The sequence below is a fragment of the Phyllostomus hastatus genome, unplaced genomic scaffold, assembly GCF_019186645.2.
Source record: "Phyllostomus hastatus isolate PE091 unplaced genomic scaffold, TTU_PhHast_1.1 phas_scaffold_21, whole genome shotgun sequence".
Taxonomy (NCBI): domain Eukaryota; kingdom Metazoa; phylum Chordata; class Mammalia; order Chiroptera; family Phyllostomidae; genus Phyllostomus; species Phyllostomus hastatus.
The window spans coordinates 6,453,594-6,478,011 of record NW_025334017.1 but is presented as its reverse complement, the minus strand read 5'-3'; the positions used below and the strand labels follow the sequence as shown (position 1 = coordinate 6,478,011).

At 42.8% G+C, this 24,418-nt stretch overlaps 1 protein-coding gene across 2 annotated transcripts; it reads right to left on the bottom strand.

Annotated features, from left to right (window-relative positions):
• Positions 1 to 4,801: 4,801 nt before the first annotated feature.
• Positions 4,802 to 12,086, bottom strand: LOC123833236 (cytochrome c oxidase subunit 6B1-like). 2 transcript variants are annotated; one of them, XM_045861361.1, is made up of 3 exons: positions 11,951 to 12,086; positions 7,489 to 7,600; positions 4,802 to 5,416 (listed from the first exon to the last, which is right to left on the bottom strand). In XM_045861361.1, exon 3 carries the CDS (start codon positions 5,362 to 5,364, stop codon positions 5,104 to 5,106), a length of 261 nt encoding a protein of 86 aa, XP_045717317.1. In that variant the 5' UTR covers positions 5,365 to 5,416; positions 7,489 to 7,600; positions 11,951 to 12,086; the 3' UTR covers positions 4,802 to 5,103. The 2 variants fall into 2 exon arrangements, with proteins under 2 accessions (XP_045717317.1, XP_045717316.1); XM_045861360.1 differs by having other exon boundaries at positions 7,489 to 7,597.
• Positions 12,087 to 24,418: the final 12,332 nt, after the last annotated feature.

Genomic DNA, 24,418 nt, shown 5'->3' with positions numbered 1-24,418 from the left:
GGCCCTGGGAGGATCAGTGTCAACCAGGGCAACGTTCAAGGGCGTCTTGGTTGGAAGTCACCTAGGATGCAGCTGTTCGCTGGTCTACCTTGAAAAGTTCTTGGAAGAATGGACAAATATCATGTCTCCTAGAGAAATTTTCCTAAATGTCCCTCTCTCAACCGAAAGTTCTTTGTGTTGTTGGGTGTTCGTGTGTCTGGCTTTTAACGAGAGCCAGTGACATGAGGGCAAAGCAGAGGTGGTTGTTACTGGTCAAAAGCTAGCCACATGTTTTAGGACCAGACAAACAGGTAGTAGTGTAAATATCATATTAGGAAAGTTGAGAAAGCTAGCAGGCAGTGTTTTGCCAGGGTGACAGACAGCTTCCCTTCCCTTAGGTGTCCTGTGAGACAAACCTAGGATGTCTGTCAGAGAGAAGTCTTGCTTATTCCAGTGCTAGGATAATTGTTCATTTGAATCTCCAATGTTCAACATTGTTCTAAACATTTGCAAGTTTCTTTGTTTCCACACCTATATGAAAACATCTATTCCTCAGCAAAGTGAACTGTGGGGTGGAGGCAGGTTGGAAACTAGGTTGGGACTAGATTGTGTTGGAGAACTCTTAGTAATTTCAACTTTATTCCAAAAGTTGTGGGTACTCATTGATGGTTTGAGAGTAGGAAATACATAGTAAGGAGCACATGATGCCTAAATGGTTAATCCAATGGCAGTTTATGGAGTGAAGCTGAGGGGGAAAGGCCAGATGGGGAAGGGTCTTGTAATACTTCTAAAGCCTGCACAGGGCAGTGGGTGTGAGAGTCAGATGCTGACACTCTGTAGAGAAACAACTGGCAGGTCTTTGTGGCTGAACGTGGGAGCTTAAGGAAAGTGGAACATGGCCCAAGTGATTAAAAGGACAATAGAAACTGCAGAAACAGAGCAGGTGTCAAGAGGGGAGGATAGTGTGGAGGAAATAAATTTGTTTCCAGGGCATGTTGATTTGGGGATGGTGACAGGATATTTCAGTGGGGTGATCAGTTAGCCAAATATGAAGGAATGAAGCTGAACATAGACTTAGAAGCCACCTCAATAAAGGAGATTCCTGGTGGAAGTTAGTCATTTAACCTATGAAATCTGCTTGCCAAAAAGAAGAACTTGAATCACCAGATCTGACTAATAGGATGTTAGCTGGTGCTTTCTACATACAGATTGCAAGGGGTAAAAAAAGAGAGGAAAAAGGAATCTAAATATTTTTTTAAAGATGTAAAGAGCCACATCAATCAAGTGTGACTTGTGAACCCTTTTAGGATCCTGATTTGAACAAACTAACTCTTCAAGGAATTAATGAGACAATGGAGGCAATTTGATCTAATTGGGTGTTTGCTGATATAAAGGGATTCTTTTCTACTTTTAGACACAGTAATATTTTATGGTTAAGGCATTCGTAAAGAGAGACCTTACAGTTTTTAAAATATATACTGCAGTATTTACAGATAAACTGATATGATTTCTGAGATGTGCTTCAAAGTAACCCAGTGGGAGAGAGCATGGGAATAGTGTGGTGCAGATGAACCTGGAGAGGCATGTGGACAGGCCATAAAGGGATGGTTTGGGAGCTTGGGTGTTGGGACCTGGGGATGGGGGACATTGTACAAATCTCTCTATAATTATGTATGTTTAAAATGTTCTGTAATAAACAGGAGAGAAAGAAAGAAAGAAGTTCACCCCCTGGAAGTCAAAAATGCTTTCTTGTGAAAGGAAATGGCTGTAGACAATCCTAGGACATTCTCATTTAAGGTGAAATCAAGACACGAGGAACAACAGCTAGAGTGAATGTAATATACTGTATTGGCAAAAAGCATTGCTTTGGAATTCCATAAATGTAGCTTGCTAATTCTTACTAGCTCTGCCATCTTGAGCACATCAGTTACCTTTGTAAGCCCACAAGCCATGGTTTTCTTATCTGTAAAGTGGGGATAATAATTTCATCGGCCTCATAGAGTTAATACAAAGGTTTGGTGAAATGATCCATACAAAGCACCTTATATTCTGCATGACACAAAATAAGTGCTCACTAAACATTAGCAATTTACATTTATTTCTGATTAGACTCTTCGTAAAAGATAAGCGAAGAACCATATTATGCAGTATGATAGAAGCAAGAGAAAATTTTGATGAAAGGGCAATGACAGTGGTGTCATGTTACAATCAAAGAGTAATCTGGAGGTCACTGATGACATCAACACGTTAATTTCAAAAAAAAAGGTGTGGTGGGTACACTACACCATGACAACAAGGAATTAGCCACGAGCGGTGGTGAAGCAGTGCATGCTGTGCAGTCCTCAGGTGGTGACAGAAGAAAGGAAAGGGCTAGAGCAGCGAAGACAAGGGTGTTCTTTTCCAAAGCAAGGGAACTCTTTCTTGCAAGTGGCAGGAAGAGAGGAAGGAGCCTACTGGGAGGGAGCAGCCTAGGACACTGAGCCAGGAGCAGAGCACCCTCAGCTGAGGAAGGCAGATGGAAGGAAGGCTGGCCCTGTGGTGAGGTTAGAGATTTGGGGAAGCTGATTTACAGGGAAGAATGAAAACAGGACAAAGCCATGGGAAGAACCAGGGTTTCTGAGGACACTAGAAGGGACTGTGAAGGAGGAAAAATAATGGAAGGTAAATAGATAGGACTGGGAAGGAAGAAGCACAGAGGAACACAGGAATGAGAGTAAAAGAGAGAATAGGCGAGTAAAGGGCTTGACATTTGGGCTTAGTGGCTGAGGTGACAAACCTGGTAATACGCTAGAGCAGATTTATGAAGGGCAGACTGGGGTCTCAGGCAGGCAGCATCTGCACTCTGCCCCTTGCAGAGATTGTTGTGTGGCCTTTGATGATCATCTCCCTTTGGGTGGTTGGAGAAGGGTGTCAACTGATACCCAGTGCTAACCTGCATCCACAGTGGCCCGTGGTGGAATAGAGACCTCCAGCTTCCTGGGGTGGAACTGCAGGTGCTTGTTGAAACGAGAGGTGAACACTCCCCAGAGCTGAGGGAAAAACAGGGCAGGGCAAATCCAGCCAGTGAGATCCAGGGCCCAGCCGAGACACGCTGAGATGTGAACTCCTCCCTTTGTTACTGTTGAGCCCTTCTCTCTGCTTACACCCTCTGCCGCCACTCCCCTCACCCATCTCAGGGGCCTCATCCAAAAGGACAAGGTGATAGCATTTGGGTTTGGGTTTTTTTTTTCTTTCCATTTTTTACCCCATCACACAGGAAAAAAACTGGAAATTTAGTGACTTGCTTGGTGTAAAACTCCTGGGTCTAAATGTCATGCTCTTTTGACAAATGAGATTAAGAGATGGGAAGAACATATTTGAAATCTAGGTTCATCAGGATTTTGATGAATCTAGGTTCATCAAAATAAGTAGTCCTCCCTTATTTTGCTCTTCATGGTTTCAGTTACCTGTGATTAACCACAGTCTGAAATATTAAATGGAAAATTCTAGAAATAAACAATTCATAACTTTTCAATTGCAAGTCATTCTGAGTAGCATGATGAAATCTTGTACAGTCCCAGTCCTTCCCATCAGATGTGAAACATCCCTGTGTCCAGCGTCTTCACACTGTACATGCACCCCAGCCGGGAGTCACTTAGCAGCCATCTGGGTGATGAGATTGACTATGAGGTATCACAGTGCTTGTCATCAAGTCACCTTATTATTACTTACTAACGGCCCCAAAGCGCAAGAGTGGTGATGCTGGCAACTCGGACATGCCAAAGAGAGGCCATAAGTGCTTTCTTTAAGTGAAAAGGTGAAAGTTCTCAACTTAAGGAAAGAAAAAAATCGTATGCTGGCATTGCTGAGATCTCTGATAAGAATGAATCTTCCATGAAATTGTGAAGAAGAACAAATAAAATTCATGCTAGTTTTGCTGGCTCACCTCAAACTGCAAAACTGGGGGCTGCAGCACATAATAAGTGCTTAGTTAAGATGGAAAAGGCATTACATTTGTGGGTGGAAGGCAAAAACATGTCCTGCTTGACCTCCTATACTGCACCAGGAAGCCCTGAGCCTGGGGGGTGGGCGACAGCAAGCCATTCACCTTAGGTGAGGGGTGGTGCACCAGCTTAGGAACAGGTGTGGACTAAAATGTATTAAAGTTGCTAGAGAGTGCTGTTATAATTATTTGATTATTAGTTATTAGTCTCTTACTGTGTCTAATTTATGAATTAAACTTCATCGTAGGTATGGATGTTTAAGAAAAAAAAAAACATTTTACATAGGAGTCAGTGTCGTGTGAGATTTCAGGCACCACAGGGGCCTTGGATCATATCCCCAGGTGGACCAGGGCAGACTACTGTATTTATGTATCATTTTAAACTCAGGTATGGCCTACCCTTCTTTTTGTCTCCCCAGATTAATTTCTTCTCTTCTTCCTCACCAGTACAATGTTTAGCAGGGCACATGGATGCTAAAATAAATCCTGTATCTCAGCCTCCTTTGCAGCTAAGCACAACTGAGTTGGCTCAACAGTAGGTAAGCCAAAGTGTTGGGTGTGAGCTGCTGAGGAACTCCCAGAAAGAGAGCAGGTAGGTGCCCTTCACCCTTCCTTTATTTCTTCCTCTCATGCTGCTGGCTGGAGTTCAAGTCTATCCTCCTTCTCAGACCACAAAGGCAGTGGTACAACCTGGGGAGAGGGGAAGTGAAGCTGAAGAAAATCGATCTCTGCAGATTTGGAGTGAGACACCTATCAGCCCAACACTGTTTGTACTTGAACTTATACAGAATAAGGATAAAACCTCTATTTGGTTAATGCTAATGTTACTTGAGGATTTTCTGTTATGTGCAGCCAACCTAAATTCTAATTGATATACAAGTATTAAAATTAACTAGTCATTGGTTTAAAAACAAGATTAAGTAAAAGGGACTTATAAAAACATAACAAACTCACAGAAGTAAAATTGTAAGCCAAATTCTCATCTATTAGACCAAACCTGTAACCATTTTTTACACCTTTCTAACAAGTATTTATTATTAATTAAGCTATGATCCAAGATCTTAGGGTGGGATGCACCCAGGTCCTCCTTCACCTCCCTGGAAGAAGGATGGAGGACAGAGGACAGGTGGGGCGCAGCCAGTTCAGATCTTCCCAGGAAACGTGCATGCTGCCCCACTGTCATCTGAGGCCGACAGCCAGGAAATGGGACAAAGGAACTTGTACACAAGCCAGTACCATTCATACATGGAGACATCACCAGCTTTAGCGGTCATGGCCTTCTCACAGAGGTGGAAATCCAGGTGGTTCTGCCAGCAGTTCCTGGTCTGGTTCTGGTTGGGGATGCGACTGTCCAAAGGGGCAGTCTTGTAATTTTTCATTTTGGTCTTGATATCTTCTATCATGTTGCCGGCTCCTAAAGACGCCCAGAAGTCACTCACAGTTCAATGTCCAAACCTATAACAATGTTTGAAAAAGTATATTCAGTGACTTATTAAGCCAGTTTTATTGTTGCAGGCCCTGTATCAGATTCTGAGAATGCCATAATGAATAAGCCATCATTCTTGCCCTCCTGAGTGTCACATCTGGGGAAACTATAGTAGTTATGAGTAGGAATAAGCAGAGGATGCTATGGGGGTGCACAGGCTCCTCCTGCAGCCTGGAGTAAGCATGCTAGCGAATGCTTTCTCAGAGCTGAGGCCCCACCTGAGACCTGAAGAACCCATAGCAGTTTGGCAGGCAAAGCAGAAAGAAGCAGATGCTGGGCAGTGAGACCTGCTGGTGCAGAAACTTGGAGCAGAGGGAGCAGAGACTTCTGGGGGGTGGGTGCAGGAAGGGCAATTAAAGATGAGAGTTGTTCCTGCAGAACTATGCTGGAACATGACGCAACAGCACTCTATTACATGGCAATATAGAGGCCTAAAGTGATAAGGAACGAGGCTTAAAGAGTGTCCCTTTCTAAAGAGTGTAAGAGGAAGTCACCAACAGACTTGTAGAAAAGGACTTGCTCGGCTTCCCTTTAGGCTTAGTTGGTGTTGCAGACAATTAGCCAACATGTAGTGCTACCAGTTCACACAACTGTGTGACACCCTGAGGGACAGAGTGGGTGCTGGGGAAGGGGCTGAGAGAATGGGGTCTCCCTGAGATTGAAGAGCCAATATAATAACAGCGAAGTCATGGGGGAGGATGGAGGCTGTGGGTACAGGCTACACATGGACATACTTCATAGAACTGGGCAGTTCCAGGCTATGTCCGTACTGAACATGGAGGGGAGGCAAGACCTGGGGTTGCAGTGACAGCTCCAGAGTGCGGGCAAAGGGGCAGAGACAGAGTTTGCTTGACAAGAGCTGGAGGAATGCAGATACTAGCCCAGGTCCAAAAGTGTGTATGTTGAGGCAAAACAGAGAGTACTCCTTGGAGAAGACTATGGAGGGGGTCCTGTCATGCAGGGAGAGACTGAGGATTGGTCAAAACTCAAACAAATGCACAGGAAAGTTGGGGCAAGGCATTAGGCATATCACACAAAATAGCTCTTCAGCCAGGGTTTCCACTGTGGGCTTCCAGGTTGGCTTGTTTGTTAAAATATTTTTGTGGTAAAATACACATAATATAAAATGTATCATTTTAAGTATTTTAGAGTGTACAGTTCATAATGAAAAAATACAATAAAAATAGAACAGAAAAATTATAAAGTGTATAATTCAGTGACCTTAATTATATTCACAGTGCTGTCAGCACCATTCATCTCCAGAATTCTTCATCAGCCCAAACTAAAATTCGGTGCCCATTAAAAATAACTCCCTGCTCCCTCTCCCCCAGCCCTTGGCCCTGGTAACATCTATTCTACTTTTTGCCTCTATGAATTTGACTACGCTAAGGAACTCATATAAGTGGAATCACACAACATTTGATCTATTGCATCTGGCTTATTTCACTTAGCATAATGTCTTCAAGTTTCATCCATGTTGTAGTAAATGTTACACATTCCTGTTTTTTAAGGCTGAATTATATTCTGCTGTATGTATATACCACCTTTTGTTTGTCCACTCATCCATGGACATTTGTGTTATTTCCACCTTTTGGGAGCTGCCCTGTTTTTTAACACCTGTGGTAGAGACTTAATTACAGTGGCAAGAGATAGGAGAAGAGTTAGCAGGGAAAGGGAGAAACCCAGAGCAGTACAGGGATGTAATCTGTTCTCTCCTTTTACGAATGTGGCAATCGAAGTCTATAGACAGTCCGAATGGCTCCGAGTCACAAAGAACTCAAGTCTCCTGCTTTTCCTTCCAGTGCTGTGTTTATCATCCCAGTAAACATGGTAAACCAACCTAAATAGAACATGTTTAGCAGCCTAGTCTGAATTCAGCTGGCTTCCATGACAGGAAGGGAATATGGGTAAGGCCAGACAGACAGAGCCTGAAAGTCTGAGAGCAGAGGCTAGAATCGGTGGCACGATGCCCCACCAGCACAGACATGAAGCAGGAGAGACTGTTCCCAGGCAAAGCTGTCAAAGTGTTTTGGGGTCTCACCTCACTGGGTCGTTGATCTGTGTCCCTTTCTTCCTTTGCTGTTCACGTTCTCCTCTCTCAGGTGTCCATCTCGTTCCCTTTCTTGGTCTCAGCAGGGTAAGAACAATCTCTGCTGAGCAGGGAAAGATGATTCAGGTGTTTGTTAGCTTAAAGTATCACCTACACCTCTCCCCGGGAGATTTATATTTTAAGGAGCAACTTTAGAATATTAGTAAAAACTTTAGGATTCAAAAGAATGGATCTCTAATGGTAGAGTGGCAGAGGGTGAGGGTGACCTATGCAGGCAGGTGTTACCATGCCCGCTTACTGGCGGGGTTTGTTAGAAGGCTGCACAGAGGGGCACCTGGGCATTGCCTACCTGGCTCTCCTTCCCTCGCAATAAATGTAGCCTCACTCACAAATGCATCTGGGCTCTGTTTTTTTTTTCTTTCTCAGAACTCAATTTTTTTCTTTCTATTTCTCTTGATTCCTTGAGAGAAAATGCATTTGTATTTATTTCACCATCCAGAATAGCTTTCTGCACATAATAAGTTCTTAAACCTGCGAGGATGATTAACCACTGGCCAAATATTTCAAACTTAAGTGAAGGAGTCAAGGATAGTAGATGTGCTTTTTTGTTGTTACTTTATCCTTTGAATTTATCATGGGCCAATAGTAACAAATAATATTGGCATTGAAGAATATCTTCCTCTTTTAACCTTTGATAGTAGGCATTGAGCAAGATATATTTCATTAAATATCTTCATTGTTCTTATCCATTTTTATTAGTTTGTCATCTCATATGCACTCAAATATCACCTTGCTCTTGAATGATGTGCAGAGCACAACAAAATCTAGAGTGTACCAGGATCTTCTGTGCTTATGACATGATTATTTTTTATACAGTGCCCTAATTTCCTCTAATATCCACTATGATCCACAAACAAATGCAAGTTTACATGAACCCCCCCTTAGAGAATCAGATTTTATGAAAATAATTTATTTCCTTCATATACATGTATATGATTTCCATGAAAGCTGAATGTCTCCAAGTCCAAAGCACAACATTGAGAACAATCCCAGTAACTGTCCACTGTTTTAGGGTTAGTGGTATGCATTATCCTCATTTGATCCTCTCATCAGCACTAAGAGGTGGTTGTGATGGCAAATCATCGGCAAATTTATACACATGGAAACTAAGTCTCAGATATAACTTGCAAAAGGGATAAAACTAGCTGACTTTGACCTCAGCCTTTTCACTCCAAATCCTACCCTCTTTCCACTACATTCTGTGCTAGTTGTCACTATCTGCATATCTCTACTGGACCGGCAGCTTATTTTCAATGCCCAATTGACTTGAAATCACAGCTGAGATCAACAAGGTTATCAAATGACAACCTTAGATCGCATCTTAACCATACTTCTTTCAAGTGGTCACCTATTCATATGTGGAAATAAGGCTGAACTATATTTCATTGTGGATATACTCTTAAAATTAGCTGTTTTAAAAAACATTTCACACCCTGGCTGTGTAGCTCAGTTGGTCAGAGTGTTGTCCGTACACACCGAGGGTGCAGGTTTGATCCCTGGGGAAGACATGGACAAGAATCAACCAAGGACTGTGTAGGTAAGTGGAACAACTGATCGCTCTGTCTCTCACTGTCTCTCTAAAATCAATTTTTAAAAAATCCTTTACCACTTCATATAGTTTGGAAATGAGATTTTTAAAGGTGTAAAAGCTGAAAAACAGTTTGCTAAAATGTAGGTGTACTTATAGGATTTTTACCACAGTATCTAAAATGTTTCCAAAACTCAAAAGGACCCAAGCCTACAGATACAAGAGAAGCCATTTCTCCAGCATTTATTTTTCCTTTATATTTGTTCATAATAATCATTTGGTGTGTCCTGTAAACAGATATGATCCATATTGTGAGAATACTTTTCTTTAGAAAGAGTAAGTTATGATAATGTGTACTTTCTGCTTTAAATACTTTAAATGCATTACTTGTTTTTATTCATATATAATCCCATTTATTTTTGCTTATTTTACTAAAGAAGGAAACTTTCCCCTCCCTTCTCTTAAAAATTTTTTATTTCTTACTAAATTCTACTCTCTTCTACCAAAATGTAACAAAGTCAACAAACTGGTTACACAGTAATGAGAAAACCAACAAGGATCTCCTTCAGAGTATGGCCAAAGGGAAACAATTTGTAGTAGTTAAGATTTATTCCCCTATCCTACCCTCTGAATATTACATCTCTCAACAAAGAATTCTTGTTTAACTTTCTTGAAAAGTGTGTAGCAGGACGGTGTTTAGAAATAGTACAGATCTAAATGTACACATGTGAGTTGTTGCTAGGTGTGTGAGAACACAAAGAAAACAAGAGTTTCAATTTGTCACAATGGCATCTCACATTTAAAAAGGAAAAATATTAAGAGTATTAGGATTTTTTTAAAAGTCAGTATCAGAGCAATGTCTTAACACTGCTAATTGCTATCCTAAAAGTTAATAATAAACAAGGAACCAGAACTCTGAGCTTCCACTCCTTCCCTCAACCATTACTGGAGCTCAGTTTTAAAGTTTCAGAGTCTGAGTTTTACATGAACATTTCTGCCCATTTGCATTAAACAGCCAGTCACTGTTTCAGAATTTCACTTCATAAACCACACACACTACTTCTGCTAAAAGATATTTTTAGTAATTGTGACAAAAACATCATTGGTTTGAGTAAAAATAATTATATCATGTTTTCTTAAAAATATGTTATTTTTATAGAGAAACTTGTAACTGAGAGGAGGGATTCAACACTGAAAAATACAGCAACATAAAATGAATCTAATATTAGTAGATACCTAAGGCTACTCGTTATTGTTGCTTTCCTGTGCCCATCACTGAGTATTCTAAAAGGGTTGTTGGGCTTCTGGCCAGTATTGCCAGGACCATCCTGGGAACTGGGGACAATGGCAAGCAGGATGCAGCCCCTGCTGCGAAGGCGTGGGATGTAACTGACACTGGAGGATGACAGGCGACAGCAGCATAAGGCTATGGGTGCACAGTACAGGCAGGGGTGCAATGGCGCCCCTAATCCTCACCTTGGGCAAATAGGCAAGGGAAGGGAAGACAGCCCCCTCCGATGAAAGGAGGAGGAGACAGGGGAGTGTTGCAGAAGCTAGAGAAGATTGGGCACGTCTAGAGAAACGAAAGCATTTCAGGTAAATTGGAACTAGGGGAGGGATGGGAGGAGTGGCCGGTACTAAAGATCCAGCTGGGGACAAGACATAAACGAAAACAAGAATAGGGGGACCTTATAAACCAAATTTAAGGAGACAGAATTTTATCCTGAGGGAAACAGAGACCCCTTAAGATTTAAATGAGAGCAACACGATCCGATTTACTTTTTAAAAATCTGGTTGAAAGGTCGAGATGGGGGAGGAGCAAAGCCTGACGTCGAGAGACTACTGAGCAGGTAACTAGGGTAAACCAGGGGGAAGACGCTGGTGGCCTGCACTGGAGAAATCTGAGCGTGGCAGGGACGACAGTCAGACGACAAGATGTAGGGAAGCAAAACGGATCCTGAACTTAATGTCTCGAGGATGGAGTGAGGGGCTGGAGACCGACTCGGGTAATGCAGTTGCTAAGATGGGAAACACGGGAAGTTTGGGGGGAATGTGTGGAGTGCCGTTTAGTATGCACATCAATACTGCGATTTCTGTGGCACTCAAATTAAATATGCACGGACCTCAGGGAAGGCTGGTCTGCAAGCAGGATAACGCTCTGCCAGGGGCTGAGACGACCCAGGAAGGCACAGAGAAGGTGGTCTGGACAGCTCCCCAGGGGATTCGCCCCCGGAGAAAGGGGCAATGCTTGTATGCCACTTTTCTTCAAATACACACCGAATCACACGACGTGCTTCCAGATAGGTAGGCGAGTGCAATGCTCTAATTTTGCAGGTGGGGGAAATGAGACCTCGGGGTAGGGGGCTTGTTCATGATCACCTGGTGGTGAATCTTGACCTCCAGTCGGCCATCCAAGTACACCCGCTACTCCGCCTTACTCATTCACTCCGTGTATCCGATTACCGACATATATTCTCAGATATTTGGTGGTATAGATCACAGAAAAGGATTTTTTAGTGTTTTGTGTTCCTTTTTATCAACCCCCAAGAAACATTTTATGATCAACTTTCAATTTTAATACATGTCACCAGAAATTAAATATATGTATCCACTGTCCTAAAAACAAACAAAAAACTCGAGCAGGAAAATTTTAGAATATATCTGTACCAGTAAGTACACAAGTTCTTCAAGTTCTCTGTGCTGCATAAACAAATCTTGACAGATTATGGTTTTAGGCTTGTGAACTCCGCACGTCCCTCTCCGGTTTTCCAATCTAGAGGACTTGCCTATTGGGCCCCCCTGCGCCGTCCCTCCCGCTCCCCATCTAACCCCCGCCGGCCTCGCCACCTGCTCCCGGCGCCTCACCCTCCTCCCATCGGCTCGCCCGCGCGAGTTCTCACGCGCGGCCCGCGCCGCTCCAGCCGCTTTCACTTCACGGAGCTTGGGAGTCGGTGCCCGCCAGCTCCTAGCCAAGCTCCGCAGCCCTTAGGGCACTCCCGCTTTTCCCCGCCCGCCTGCAGGCACCGCGCCCCCCACGAAGTTCTCCCTCCCACACCGCCCCCTGCGAGGACTTTGGAGGCGGTCCTGGGCCAGCGGGCGCTGATTGGCTGCCTCCTCGGCGCCCCGCCCCTGTGCACGCGCGGGCCGTGGTGCGGGCCGGGCGGGCACGCGCCGCGCGGCCCCGCGGACTGAGCGTCCGTGACCCGCGTGCGAACCCCTGTGTCCCGGTCGGGGTGTTCGCAAGGTATGGGCAAGCGGCGGCGGCGGAACGAAGAGGGCTGGAGGCTCGCATGGCGCCGGAAGTCCTCTCTGGCCCCGGGGGCGCTCCCCAGCCACCGTCTTCCGGACGTCCCACGGGGACTGGGAGTTGCCAGAGGGGCCGGGGCCGTCGCGGTCGCCAGCCCGGTAGCCCGGATGTCTCTACCCTCCGCGGCTGGGCCGCTCACGCTCTTATAGGCCCCGGGAGGAGGCTTGTCTTAAAGGGACAGCGCCTCGTTCAAGCCGGAGGGGGCGGTGCGTCCTGCCCTTGTATGCGACCCCTGCCCCAAAGGGACGCCACGGCGCCCGCCTTGCCGAGCCCCCTTCTCCAGGTGGGGCACAATTGGAGCGCGGCGCGCCGGGCCTGGGGACAGCCGCAGATGGCTGCCTCGAGGCCAGGTTTTTCCCCAGCCGCGCCGCGGCCGGTGGCGCCGCACGGGGCCGGGAGGCGCCGGCCTGTGATTGGCCGAGGCCGTCGTGAATGCAGGACATTGTCTGGTCGCAGCAGTCTCTGTCCTTGCCCGCCGTCCTCTCTTAGATCAAAATGGGTGCGGAGCAAGGTCCCTGGACGGCCCTGGTTCCCACTCTCCTGGGAATTCCCTGGATAGTGGAAAAATATAACTTAAAAGATTGTGGACTTTAAGAATGGCATAAAGGTGCTCACAAAATCATTATCAGCAAGGAAATAATTGTGTTTGACATAAAGATTTCCTTCCTTTAATATTAAAAATATTAAAGTAATTGAAAAAGGTCAACTGTTATAAAATGGCTTAGTTTTGTCTTCAAGATTTCTTTAATTAGGGTCTATGATAATTCATCTGACTATCCCCTTAAGAATCTTTTAATATATATATTTCATATATATATGGAATCACCTTGTTCCGTACAGTACAGCCTACTTGGGTTTCAGTTTCCACGTGTGTAAAAAGACGCTGGACTGGCAGTTTTCCAAGTTGTCTTCCTTTGTTAAAATAACTCTAATTCTAGACTTAAAATCCTGATATATCATTCTATGTATTGGCTCATATCTCAAGACCTTGGGATAGATGAGACCTTTTAAAGAGCCTTGAGGACACCATAGTTCTCCTCAGACTGCCTTTGAAAATACGTGGGAGTTATTTAAGCAGAGTTGTAATCCTTTAACGTGTGATTTTGGAGTAAAGGGAAATGAGAGCAGTAGAGAAATGTATGGAGATCAATCAGTTATTTGTCAATGTGAAGAGCAAAGTTTTCTTTCATCTTAAAAAGTTTTCCAGGTAATGGGATATTATAAAGAATAATAACCATCTTTCCTATTTTGCCCCTATTATCAAAGGAGTAGAAAAATGGCAAGAAAAATAAAAGATACACAGAAATATACATGAAATAAAAGATAAACAAATAGAAAATGTTTGAAGAGTTTTGAAAACAAGTTGATATTTGCTTTTTTAAAAACTGGGAAAATTATTGTAGGATTAAGAGCACACTTGTGTTGATATAGATAATATTTTATAGCTTCAGTTACATGCCCTTTTCAACATTAAAAAAAATCAGTGATTTCATTTAACTGAGCAATCAACAAGGATTAGAGACTTGGAAATGACAAATAAATGAAGGAAGGAAAGCATCCAGAAAAAAAAATAAGTTTAATGGACATGATTCATTGTAGGAGACATGACCTCATTCCTTATTAGAGGGATTTCCACTAAACCATGTTTAATGTTAAATAAATTTATTTTACAGACTTTCCTCACAATTATACTAATTCGATTTATTATTTGCTTGGTATTATAAAGTAAAGAGATACAAGAAAAAAATTTAGATATTGTTACAGCTTCCTCAGATGACAATTGTTCCCAGGCTCCTCACCCTCATCCGTCATAATAAAGGATTAAGAAAGCAGAAATCATAAGCATAAAGATTAGTTCTCTCCAGAAGTGAAATGTGGGTAGCTATGTGGATGTCTGTGAGTGAAGCAAATTAAGTTTTGATTATTTAAAATTTTAGCATTTAAATTGTTGATTTGTATAATTAAATTGATTTTACTTAAAAGTGATTGAATAAATGATTAAAATTTAAAGATTAAGCTGAAATTAAGATGTTTGCAATAAACACAAGCAGCAGGTAATGTGATATAGGCTCTAAGATATGAAATGTCTTGCCAAATAAGTTTGAGACTTCCAGCAAGTCTTTTCCTTAGGATTTTTGCTTTGGTAATTGATATATAGAGTGATAATATTTCTGGAACACTTGGTATATGCCAAACACCATTGTAAGTATCTTCTTTAATCCTCACAAAAATCCTGGGGAGGAAGTAAAATTATTATCCCCATTTTAGAAGCATGGAAACCGAAGCTCTAGAGGTTAGGTAGCTTGCCCAAGGTCAGACAGTTGGTGTGTATAGATCTGGGAATGGGGCCCAAAATCCTGTCTGACTCTGCTCAAAGACAGTTCTCATTCACTCACTAAACAGACTTAATTATGTGGTTATGATTATTAATCCATGTTTGATCAGATCTTTTCAACAGTTACACATTTGAATATTTTTGCATTAGCCTTTTCATTCATTTATATTTCAGGTGACCATGTGGATACAAGATTGCCATCTGTATTTATCTTGCTACAGATAGTCAAGCATCTCTATCTTTTTTTTTTTAAACAAAAACACCTCTCAAATTTGCATCTTATATCCTCTTTTAAACAGACAGATACATGGACAGAATCTAAAAACTAAATCCTCTCATCCTCTGCCTTTCTCTCTTTCCCTCTTTTTCTGTTCTTCTTTCAGATGTATTTCTTCATAGGACCTATTAATATCTATTGGCCATGCTTACTGCATCTAATTAGTGTCAGGCCCAGAAGAGGTACTAGTGTATTCATTCAGTTATTGGCTGTATGCTTACAAATTGCCTGGTCTTTCAGAAGGTAGAAAGGGAGGAGGGGCCAAGAATGCAAGACAGGATTTTGAGGGATTCAGTAGCATACAACAGGCAAAGGGCTGTGCCTTTAAAGACTTTTTGTTGTTATTGCTGCCCCTCCCATTTACCCTGGTCTCTTCCTTTTTGCATTTGTGCCACAGTTAGTGGCCATGGGAGTGGTCATCTATAGCTCTGCCAAAGATGGGAAGAAGAAGGCAGTCAGTCTCAAATCAGTCCCTGTCATTGCTTATTCACAGTGCCTGTACCAGGAGGGTTAAGAAATTAGAAATAAAATTATTCTGAAGGGGATCATATGTGACTCGTTAATCCATGTGATTTCGGATGCTCATTGTCACTGAAAATTGAGTTGGCTAAGTCTGTTTAACTTTTGTGATTAAGGATCAGCTTTAGGATTTGATGTTCTAGAGGCCCAGAGGATAAAAGGATTGTGCTCAGCCATCCTCCCGCTTCCACCCACACAGGCAGCTGACACTTAGCGCTTTGTCCCTGGCCAACTAGCAGTTCACCATCTCCCTCCAAACACTGGCAGGGAAGCCACACAGCTGTAATGGGGAATAGGACAACATCTGGCAAGCCCAACCCACCGAGTCCCACTGCCATCAGTGACAGGCAAGGCTGCAATCAGTGTCTTAACACCCAAGGTGCCCAGAGGGGCAGGCCCAACCACAGAGAACCACCTGGCTTCTTATTAGCTAGTTTTGCCTTTTTATTTTATTTTACATAGTTCCATAGTTAAGCTCTTACCATCTAATGTTTCTCAAATGCAAATATTAAGGCATCTTGTAAGTGTGTAAATATATTTTCAATTTCATAACAAGCACCTACTCATTTATCTTTGTACCAGGACTTCTTAGCACTCAATGGGGTGCCACACTCTTTTCCTGGGTTCCAGCACACAACAAGATTCTGGTAATGCCATGTTCTCTCTTCAACCCCTCAGCCTCACAGTGCTGATGGCTCCCACTGTTGCTAGGAGGCCTTGACTCATTGACTCTTGTCACTCTGCCCATACTTTTTTAAAATCCTCACCCAAGGACATTTTTTTTCATTGCTTTTTGAGAGAGGATAAGGGAGAGAGAGAGGGGGAGAGAAGCAGCAATGTGAGAGAGAAGCATTGATTGGTTGCCTTCTCACACACCCCCTGACTAGGGATCGAACCTGCAACCTGGGCTTATGGGACATGCTCCAACCAACTGAGCCACATGGGCCAGGACATTTCCCACACTTCTTTTTAATAAAGATTTTATTCATTTTTTTTTACAGAGATGGAAAAGGGAGGGAGAAGGGGAGGAAGGGAAACATCGATTAGTTGCCTCTCACACGTGCCCCAACCTGGGCTGGGGCCTGCAACCCAGGCATATGCCCTGACTGGGAATCAAATAGGAATAGAACCTGCAACTTTTTGCTTTGTGGGCATCATCCAGCCAACTGAGCCATGCCAGTCAGGGCTGCCCAACTTTTTGACCAAAAAGTTCCAATGAATGTGCCTTGCTTTTCCTCCTCCGATCGTGCCTGTCTCATACTCACTCCATCATGATGTGGCCCCTACTCACACCTCCTGTTTAAGCTGTGGCCTCTCCTTTTGTGTCCTTTTTCTCTCATACAGCAAACCCCTCTCCCCCACATACTTTGGCACTCGAGTATGTTGTTCTTTCTGTCAAGAATATTCTGTGAGGACTTCCTCAGGCTTCTTCCACATTGTATTTGAATCATCATGTTGCCTTTCCAAAACTGGGAGTTCCTTGAGATAAAAAATCATGTCTTACTCGTGAAAAAGCTAATGCAAAAACATTTAAATGCATACCTGTCAAAAGATCTGACCAAAAGTGGGTTAATAATCATACCCATATAAATAAGTAAGCAGGTCTGGTGAGTGATCGAGAACACGTAGCCACATGGCTTCGAGCAGAGTCAGGCAGGACCTTGGTGCTTAGGACAGTGCCCAGCATGTGGAAGAACAACATGAAATAACAGCTAAATAATTTGAAAATGTTTTGTTTCTTCCATTGATCCTTCTCCTGAATCAACTTTCTAGATTTTGAAAATGTAATCATTTCAAAATTGAACTTTCACTTATTTCAATCTTGTCAGTATTTATGTCCACAAAATTATATCCTTTAATTGGTATTTACATGATAGCATGCTTTTACCATACTGCATACAACAGACATTCTCTCAAAAGTTGAGTGAATTAATACTTCTGACTCAAGTGGTTAAAACTTAAGGTAATATAATTTCTTTATTAGTGGTGAAGCTTTGTGTGTGTGTTTGGCGTGTGTAGCAAATAATGACTCTGTTATTCATTTTTAAAAGATTACTTTCCTTACATCAAATTTGTCTGAAGAAAAGTAATTCTGTGTTGTACTCTATTTCATTACAAGAAGTTTTAACTGAGAAGTACCATTGAATGGTCTTTAGCCTGTGATTATAAAAATAAAGACAACAATGTAACAGTCCTATTTTTCTTCAAGGCAACTCCTCGTCTGTGTTTTCGGCAGTTAGAGAAGGGGGTGGAGGGACAGGCTTCTCTGTGCCTCCCTGGTGTTTCTCGAGCTGTAGCAGAAACGTTTTCTGTAATTGGTTTTCCACATTTGCCAAGAGTCTGTTTCCTCTTAACATTCAACATGTTTAACAGAAGTCTTGTAATAGTTCCAAAAATAATAAAACGGGTCCCAAGCATAAAAATGATACATACACGGCACATTGGTTTTTTTTTGTCGTGGCTTTGGTTTTGTTAAATTCTTTCAAATAATTTTTAGTGTCAAATTATGTGGTAAAAATAAAAAGTTTTTCCTCGCAGTAATAAACCCACTGAAGAAATGCATCAATGACTTGTGCAGAGGGTAAGTGAGGATTGTCTGCACCGAGGCCAGCCCCCGGCAGTGTGGCCGTCTCGCAGTCCAAGACCTCCCACTAGTGATAAGTGGGAGGTTTGGTCAACTTCAGTGCTGTATCCTCAGAAAGACAAAAGCTTATTCAAGGTATATACTTTTGATAGAGTGTAAGGCTGTTCTTAATCTGACAAAATCCACTTCTGACATGTCAAACATTAACAGGAAAAAGCAATGCTACTTTATATTTTTATCCGACCCTCCCCTCGCTCCTAAAGTGGCAGTTACAGTGTCCCAACAATCAATTTTTCTACTTTAATAATTAGATGTTTGACAAGTGAAAACATTTAGACTTTCTTTTAAATTATTACTTAATTTAAATATTACTACTATTTTTACTGTAACAATCATGATTAAAGCATCATTTTTTCTTTAATTTTTTATTACAGTTGATATACAATATTATATTAGTTTCAGGTGTACAACCCAGTGATTAGACACTGTATAACTTACCAAGTGATCTTCTCATAAGTCCAGTACTCATCTGACACCATGCATAATGATTACAATATTATTGACTATATTCCCTGTGCTGTACTTTACATCCCATGACTACTCTGTAACTACCAATTTATACTTCTTAATCCCTTTACATTTTCACCCATTCCCCCAACTCCCCACCCATCTTAAAGATGACCCTTTAACATCTCTTATAATACTGATTTGGTGGTGATGAATTCCTTTAGCTTTTTCTTCTCTGGGAAAATCTTTAACTGTCCTTCTGTTCTAAATGATAGCTTTGCTGGTTATAGGTCCTTGCTTTTCATTACTTTGAATATCTCTTGCCAATCATTTCTGGCTGGCAAAGTTTCTGTTGAGAATTCAGCTGACAGTTTTATGATAGCTCCCATGCAGGTAATTGCTTTCCTCTTGCTACTTTTAAGATTCTCTTTTTGTCTTTAACCTTTGGCATTTTAATTATGATGTGTTTTAGTGTAGGTCTCTAAGGTTCGTCTTCTTTGGGATTCTCTGCACTTCCTAGACTTGTATGTCTATTTCCTTCACCTTGCTGCACAAGTTTTTTTTTGTCATTTTTTTTTTTACACAGGTTTTCAAATCCTTGCTCTCTCTTTCCTCCTTCTGGCACCCTCATGATATGAATGTTGGTAGGCTGAAGTTGTCCCAGAGGTTCCTTATAATACCCTCACTTTTTGGATTCTTTTTGCTGTTCCTAGTTGGGTATTTTCTGCCTCTTTATCTTTCAAATCTCTGATTTGATTCTCTGCTTCATCTTACTCCACTGTTGATTCCCTGTAATATACCCTTCATTTAAATTAGTGTATTCATTTCTTTTTTAAAATTTTAAAAATTTATTAATTTGAGAGAGGGAGGAAGAGATTTGTTGTTCCATTCATTTATGCATTCACTGGTTGATTCTTGTATGTACCCTGACTCAGGATCGAACCCACAACCTTGTGTATCAGAACAATGCTTTAAACAACTAAGCTACTTGGCTAGGGTATATTCTTCATTTCTGATTTATTCTTTTTTATGTTTTCTAACTCTTTGTTGAAGTCCTCACTAAGTTCACTGAGCATTTTTATAACCAGTGTTTTGAACTCTGCATCTAATTGATTGCTTGTTTCTATTTTGTTTAGTTTTTTTTCTAGAGTTTTCTTCTGTTGTTTCATTTGGGATACATTTCTTTGTCTTCTCATTTTGGCTGCCTCCCTGTATTTGTTTCCATGTGTTAGGTAGAGCTGCTATGTCTCTGGGCTTGGAGGAGTGGCCTCATATAATAGGTATCCTGTGGTGCCTAATAACACAGCTTCCCTGGTCACCCCAGGGCACTTTAGGTGCAACCCCATGTGGGCTACATACACTCTCCTATTCTAGTTGAGCCTTTATCACTATTGGCATCTCAATGGGAAGGATTTACTCCCAGGCCAATTGGCTGCAAGGACTGGCTGCAACTACTATAGAGGATCTGCTGTGGATGGAACCTCACAGAGCAGCACTTACTTAAGTGGGGCTCTGGTGCCTGCTGAGTCTGCCCTTTGATTGTGTCCCTTTTGGAGAAGGTTGGGTGGTGCTTCAATGTGATCTGAAGCTGTCCACCAGGTGTGCTGGCTCTGGGGTCTCTCAGGAGGTGCAGACCAAGATCAGACACTACATGTATCTTGCCTGGGGCTACCTGGCATAAGTTACAGAGTGATCTGCAGATAGCTGCTCCTTGTGCTGGACTTGGAGGTGTGTAGGAGGGACCAAGCTATGAAACAAGGCCAGTGCCACTAATGTCAGGCCTGGGGCCACTTAGTGACATGTGCTGGGTATGTTGAGGCCAGATGCTGCCTGTTTGAGGGATTTTAAGAAAGTCTGAAGCATGAGTCAAGACAGGTCATTTGTATGGAAATAGCCTGGGTGGGCCTGCAAATGGGTGGGGTGAGGTCTCAAGGAAATCACCAGGGCAGGACTAACCACGTGAGCCAGGTTGATGGAGTCTCAGATATTGCACCTGCCTGCTGCCTCTATCCAGGGGGGTCTCAGCAAATGAACAATGGCCTCTGCCAACACTTCTGTCTGGGAGACAGCTGCCCCACCAGCCCTCACCCTGATAACAGATATTGCATTTCCTCTGCATATATCCATGGTGCTTTTTGAGCTGCTGCCCCAACACTGGAGCTTAGAGGGAGTGAGTCTGAGTGAGTCCCTGTGTGGGCCCTTTAAGAGGAATTGCCTGGAACTCTGGAAACCTCCATCTCACTCAGCCTCAATTCCTTCTGGTTTTTATACCCAGAAGTTGGGGACTTCTCTTCCTAGCACTGGAACCTGGGCTTGAAGTCCTGGCATGTGCCTGGGATCCCTTGCTCCTCAGGAGGGAGGGACCTCCAAAGCCAAGATATGCCCCCAAATTTTTATCTGCCACACGCTGATGTAGGACCTGACTGTTCTGCATCTCTGTCCTTCCTACCAGTCTCCACATGGCTTCTTCCGTATATCTTTAGTTGTAGGACTTCTGTTCAGCTACATTTCAGGCAGTTGAATGACGGTTGTTCTATAGTTTAGTTGCAATTATGATGAGGTTATGGGAAGATTGCAGCATGGCATTTACCTACACAACCATCTTGACTGGAACCACTAAAGCATCTTTAAGTGTTCACAGCATCTGGACTTAGGAATTGCTGTACAACTCCAAAGAGAAATCAGGGGCACTGAGGTAACTGTGGAGCTAATAATGAAGTCTCTATGCTTTTGTGCAAGGCATTTTAACCTTTTCTCTGTCATTAAATTGGAATCCAAAAGATAAGTCTTTGGCAAAAGAATAGATAACTGTGATGAGGGAATGCTGTGCCTGGCATCACTGTTGAAGTGGGCACTCCAAGCTGGCTGGATTCTCTCTTCTGATTCACTCCTTGTTTTGGAAAACCTGTTTTGTCCTACCCCAGGCCAGCCCTTGCTGTCTTCTAAAAGGCTCCCCACACAACCTGGATGGGCTCTGAACTAACAGCATTGCTGCTCCAGCTCTATCCAGGTAGCTCAGTTGGTTGGAGCATCATCTTGTACACCAACAGGTTACAGGTTCGATCCCCAGTCAAGGCACATACGTAGGTAGTGGGTTCAGTCCTGCTTGGGGTGCATACAGTAGGCAGCTGATCGATGTTTCTCTCTCACATAGGTGTTTCTGCCTTTCTCTTCCCTCTCTCTCTCTAAAATAAAATAAACATATCTTAAGTGAGGAATAAAAGAAATAAAAATAAAAATAAATAATAGCCTTGTTGCTCCAAGCCTATCAGAGGTCCAGCAGCATCATAGGACCAAAGACTAGGTTGGAAATGTAGAAACTCAGGTTGTCCCCTGAACCTTTGGAATCGGAATCTGTACTTAACTAGGTCCGTGGGGGACTGTGGGCACACCATGATGTGAGAAGCCTGGCGTAGACCACACCTGAATGAGGATGAACCCAGAGTATGCACAGCTGCTGAAATGGGAACCCCTTTACATTGTGTCTGTCACTTTAGCATGTTTTTAGGGAGTGGAAAGACTTGGGAGGGGGGAATAAAAAAATACTTCTCTCACAGAGCTCCAGCAATACATATAGTTCAATTTGTATTCTCTTCAAGGTAAAAAACAAAACAAAAAAACATTGGTGAGTAAGATTGTCACTCAGTGAGCAAGTGTTACATTTAAAACACTCACTTCTCAGGGCTGCTATACAAAGAACTACGGACTGGGTGACAAAAGAAATTTATTCTCTTGTTCTGGAGGCTGGAAGTCTGGACTCCAGGTGTAGACACCCTCTGAGACTCTGGGGAGTGCCCTTCCCTCCTCTCCCTGGCTGCTAGGGCTGCTGGCAGTGCTGGGTGTACAGCTGTCACGCTGCAGTCTCTGTCTTGGCTGGCACATGGCTCTCTCCCTGTGTGTCTGCCTCTTCATGTGCTGCTTTCTTCTTCTTGTGGGGAAACCAGTCATATTGGATTAAGCCTCCTCTCCCCTAACTCCAGAATGACCTCACCTGCAACGATGTTATTTCCAAATAAGGTCACATTCTGCTAGACCCCGGGATCCCGCGATGAAGAAGACAGTTCCTCTGGAGGAGGTCTGGGTCAGGGAAAGCAGGCAGGGCAGTGGAACTGTCTCACAGGGGGTCTTTCCGACCAGACTGCAGGCTACTCCCTACTTTCATTTTGAGCCCGTGGCCCTGGAATCTGTATTTGTAACAAGCCCCATGTGCTTCTGATGCAGACACAACCTCACCGGCAACCCGCCTCCGTGGGCGTTGCGAGCCCTTAGACGTCCCTGTCCTTCCCAGCCCTCGCCCGCGCCTTGCCCCCAGGTGTGCTTGCCGATAGACGATGAGGGAGTGGGAGAAACTAGCCATTGGGAAAGCAATCAGGAGTTTGTTGTTAGAGCACAGTGACAGGTGGCAAGGCCCTTAACGACAGCATGATGGAGGCATTTTTATTTGTGAAGTTTATGCACTAAGCTCTAGCTTTTCAAACTAGAGGTGGTTCATTCACTCCAATATTTTATTGCCAAGGGTGTGCAAGACACTCTATTCAGTGCTTTGGGATTTTGGGGTTTTGCTATTGGGAAAAAAAGCAAATTAAATAAATTTAGGAAGTTAATATAAGATTATAATTTAAACATTTTTATTTTGCCTATTGTGGACATTTAAAAATTGACATCATAAAAGCAAGGACTTAAATTATTTTATTGTAAATTTGTAGTTATTTTTTAATGGGGAATACAAAAGGGTATGAGGATGACGGTGACAAATAAATGCCACCCCCCCGCTCCCAGGAGCAACCACTATTACTCGAGAAAAGCCATTTAACACTGAAGAAATGGGGCATAATGTTAGAGGAAAAGATAGTTTTTTCCAAAAAAGGAACAGTTGGGAAAACAATGTGTGGACATGTTTTTCCTTCCTTTATTCATCCATTTCTATTTTACAAGTACTGTTTACACTCCTTTTATGAATAAGGTATTGTTCTAAGTTTAGAAGATACATCAGAGAACAAAACAGTGAAAATACCATTCCCTGACCTCTTGAACTTCACATTCTTTTGGGAAGTAAATCTGAAAATGGGACCTAGAAACCCAAGTCGATGAATTGGGAAAGCCCACAGAAGCTAATGGAAGGGGATACTTCAGTGGCCAACTGTTTCCTGGGTGTACTCCAGCACATGGGTGCAAAGCTGGGGGGAGGGGAGATTGGAAAGAGCCCACCTGCCTTGCCCAGGACTGGCCAGAGGCTAGGCTAGTAATACAAATTTTTTCTTTTTTTTTCATTTTTGATATTTTATTCTTTTTGCTATTACAGATGCCCCATTTTTTTTCCTTTTTAGTGCCCCTCCACCCAGCCTGCCCCCAACTTCCATGGTCAATCCCATCACCGTTGTCTGCATCTGTGGGTCCTTCATGCAAGTTCTTTTACTCATCCCTTCACCTTCTTTCAATCACTGCCCCTCGCCCTCCCGCCCTTATAGCTGTCAGTCTATTCCATGATCCCTTGCCTCTGTCTCTATTTTGCTCATTCATTTATTTTGTTAATTAGATTCCTCTTATAAGTGTGATCATGTGATATGTCTTTCAATGACTGGCTTATTTCACTTAGCATAATAGTCTTCAGTTCCATCCATGCTGTAGCAAAAGGTAGGAAAAGTAATTGAAGCTCTTCATGCGTGGGTTTGAACAGGACTTGAGAAGCAGAGTCAGACTGCAGAATTTGGTCCAGGAGTGAGTAAAAATTCAAGAGAGGTGACGTGGGGGTAGGGTCACATATTAAGGAACAGAGAACATAGTAATTTTAAATTTTTAAAACA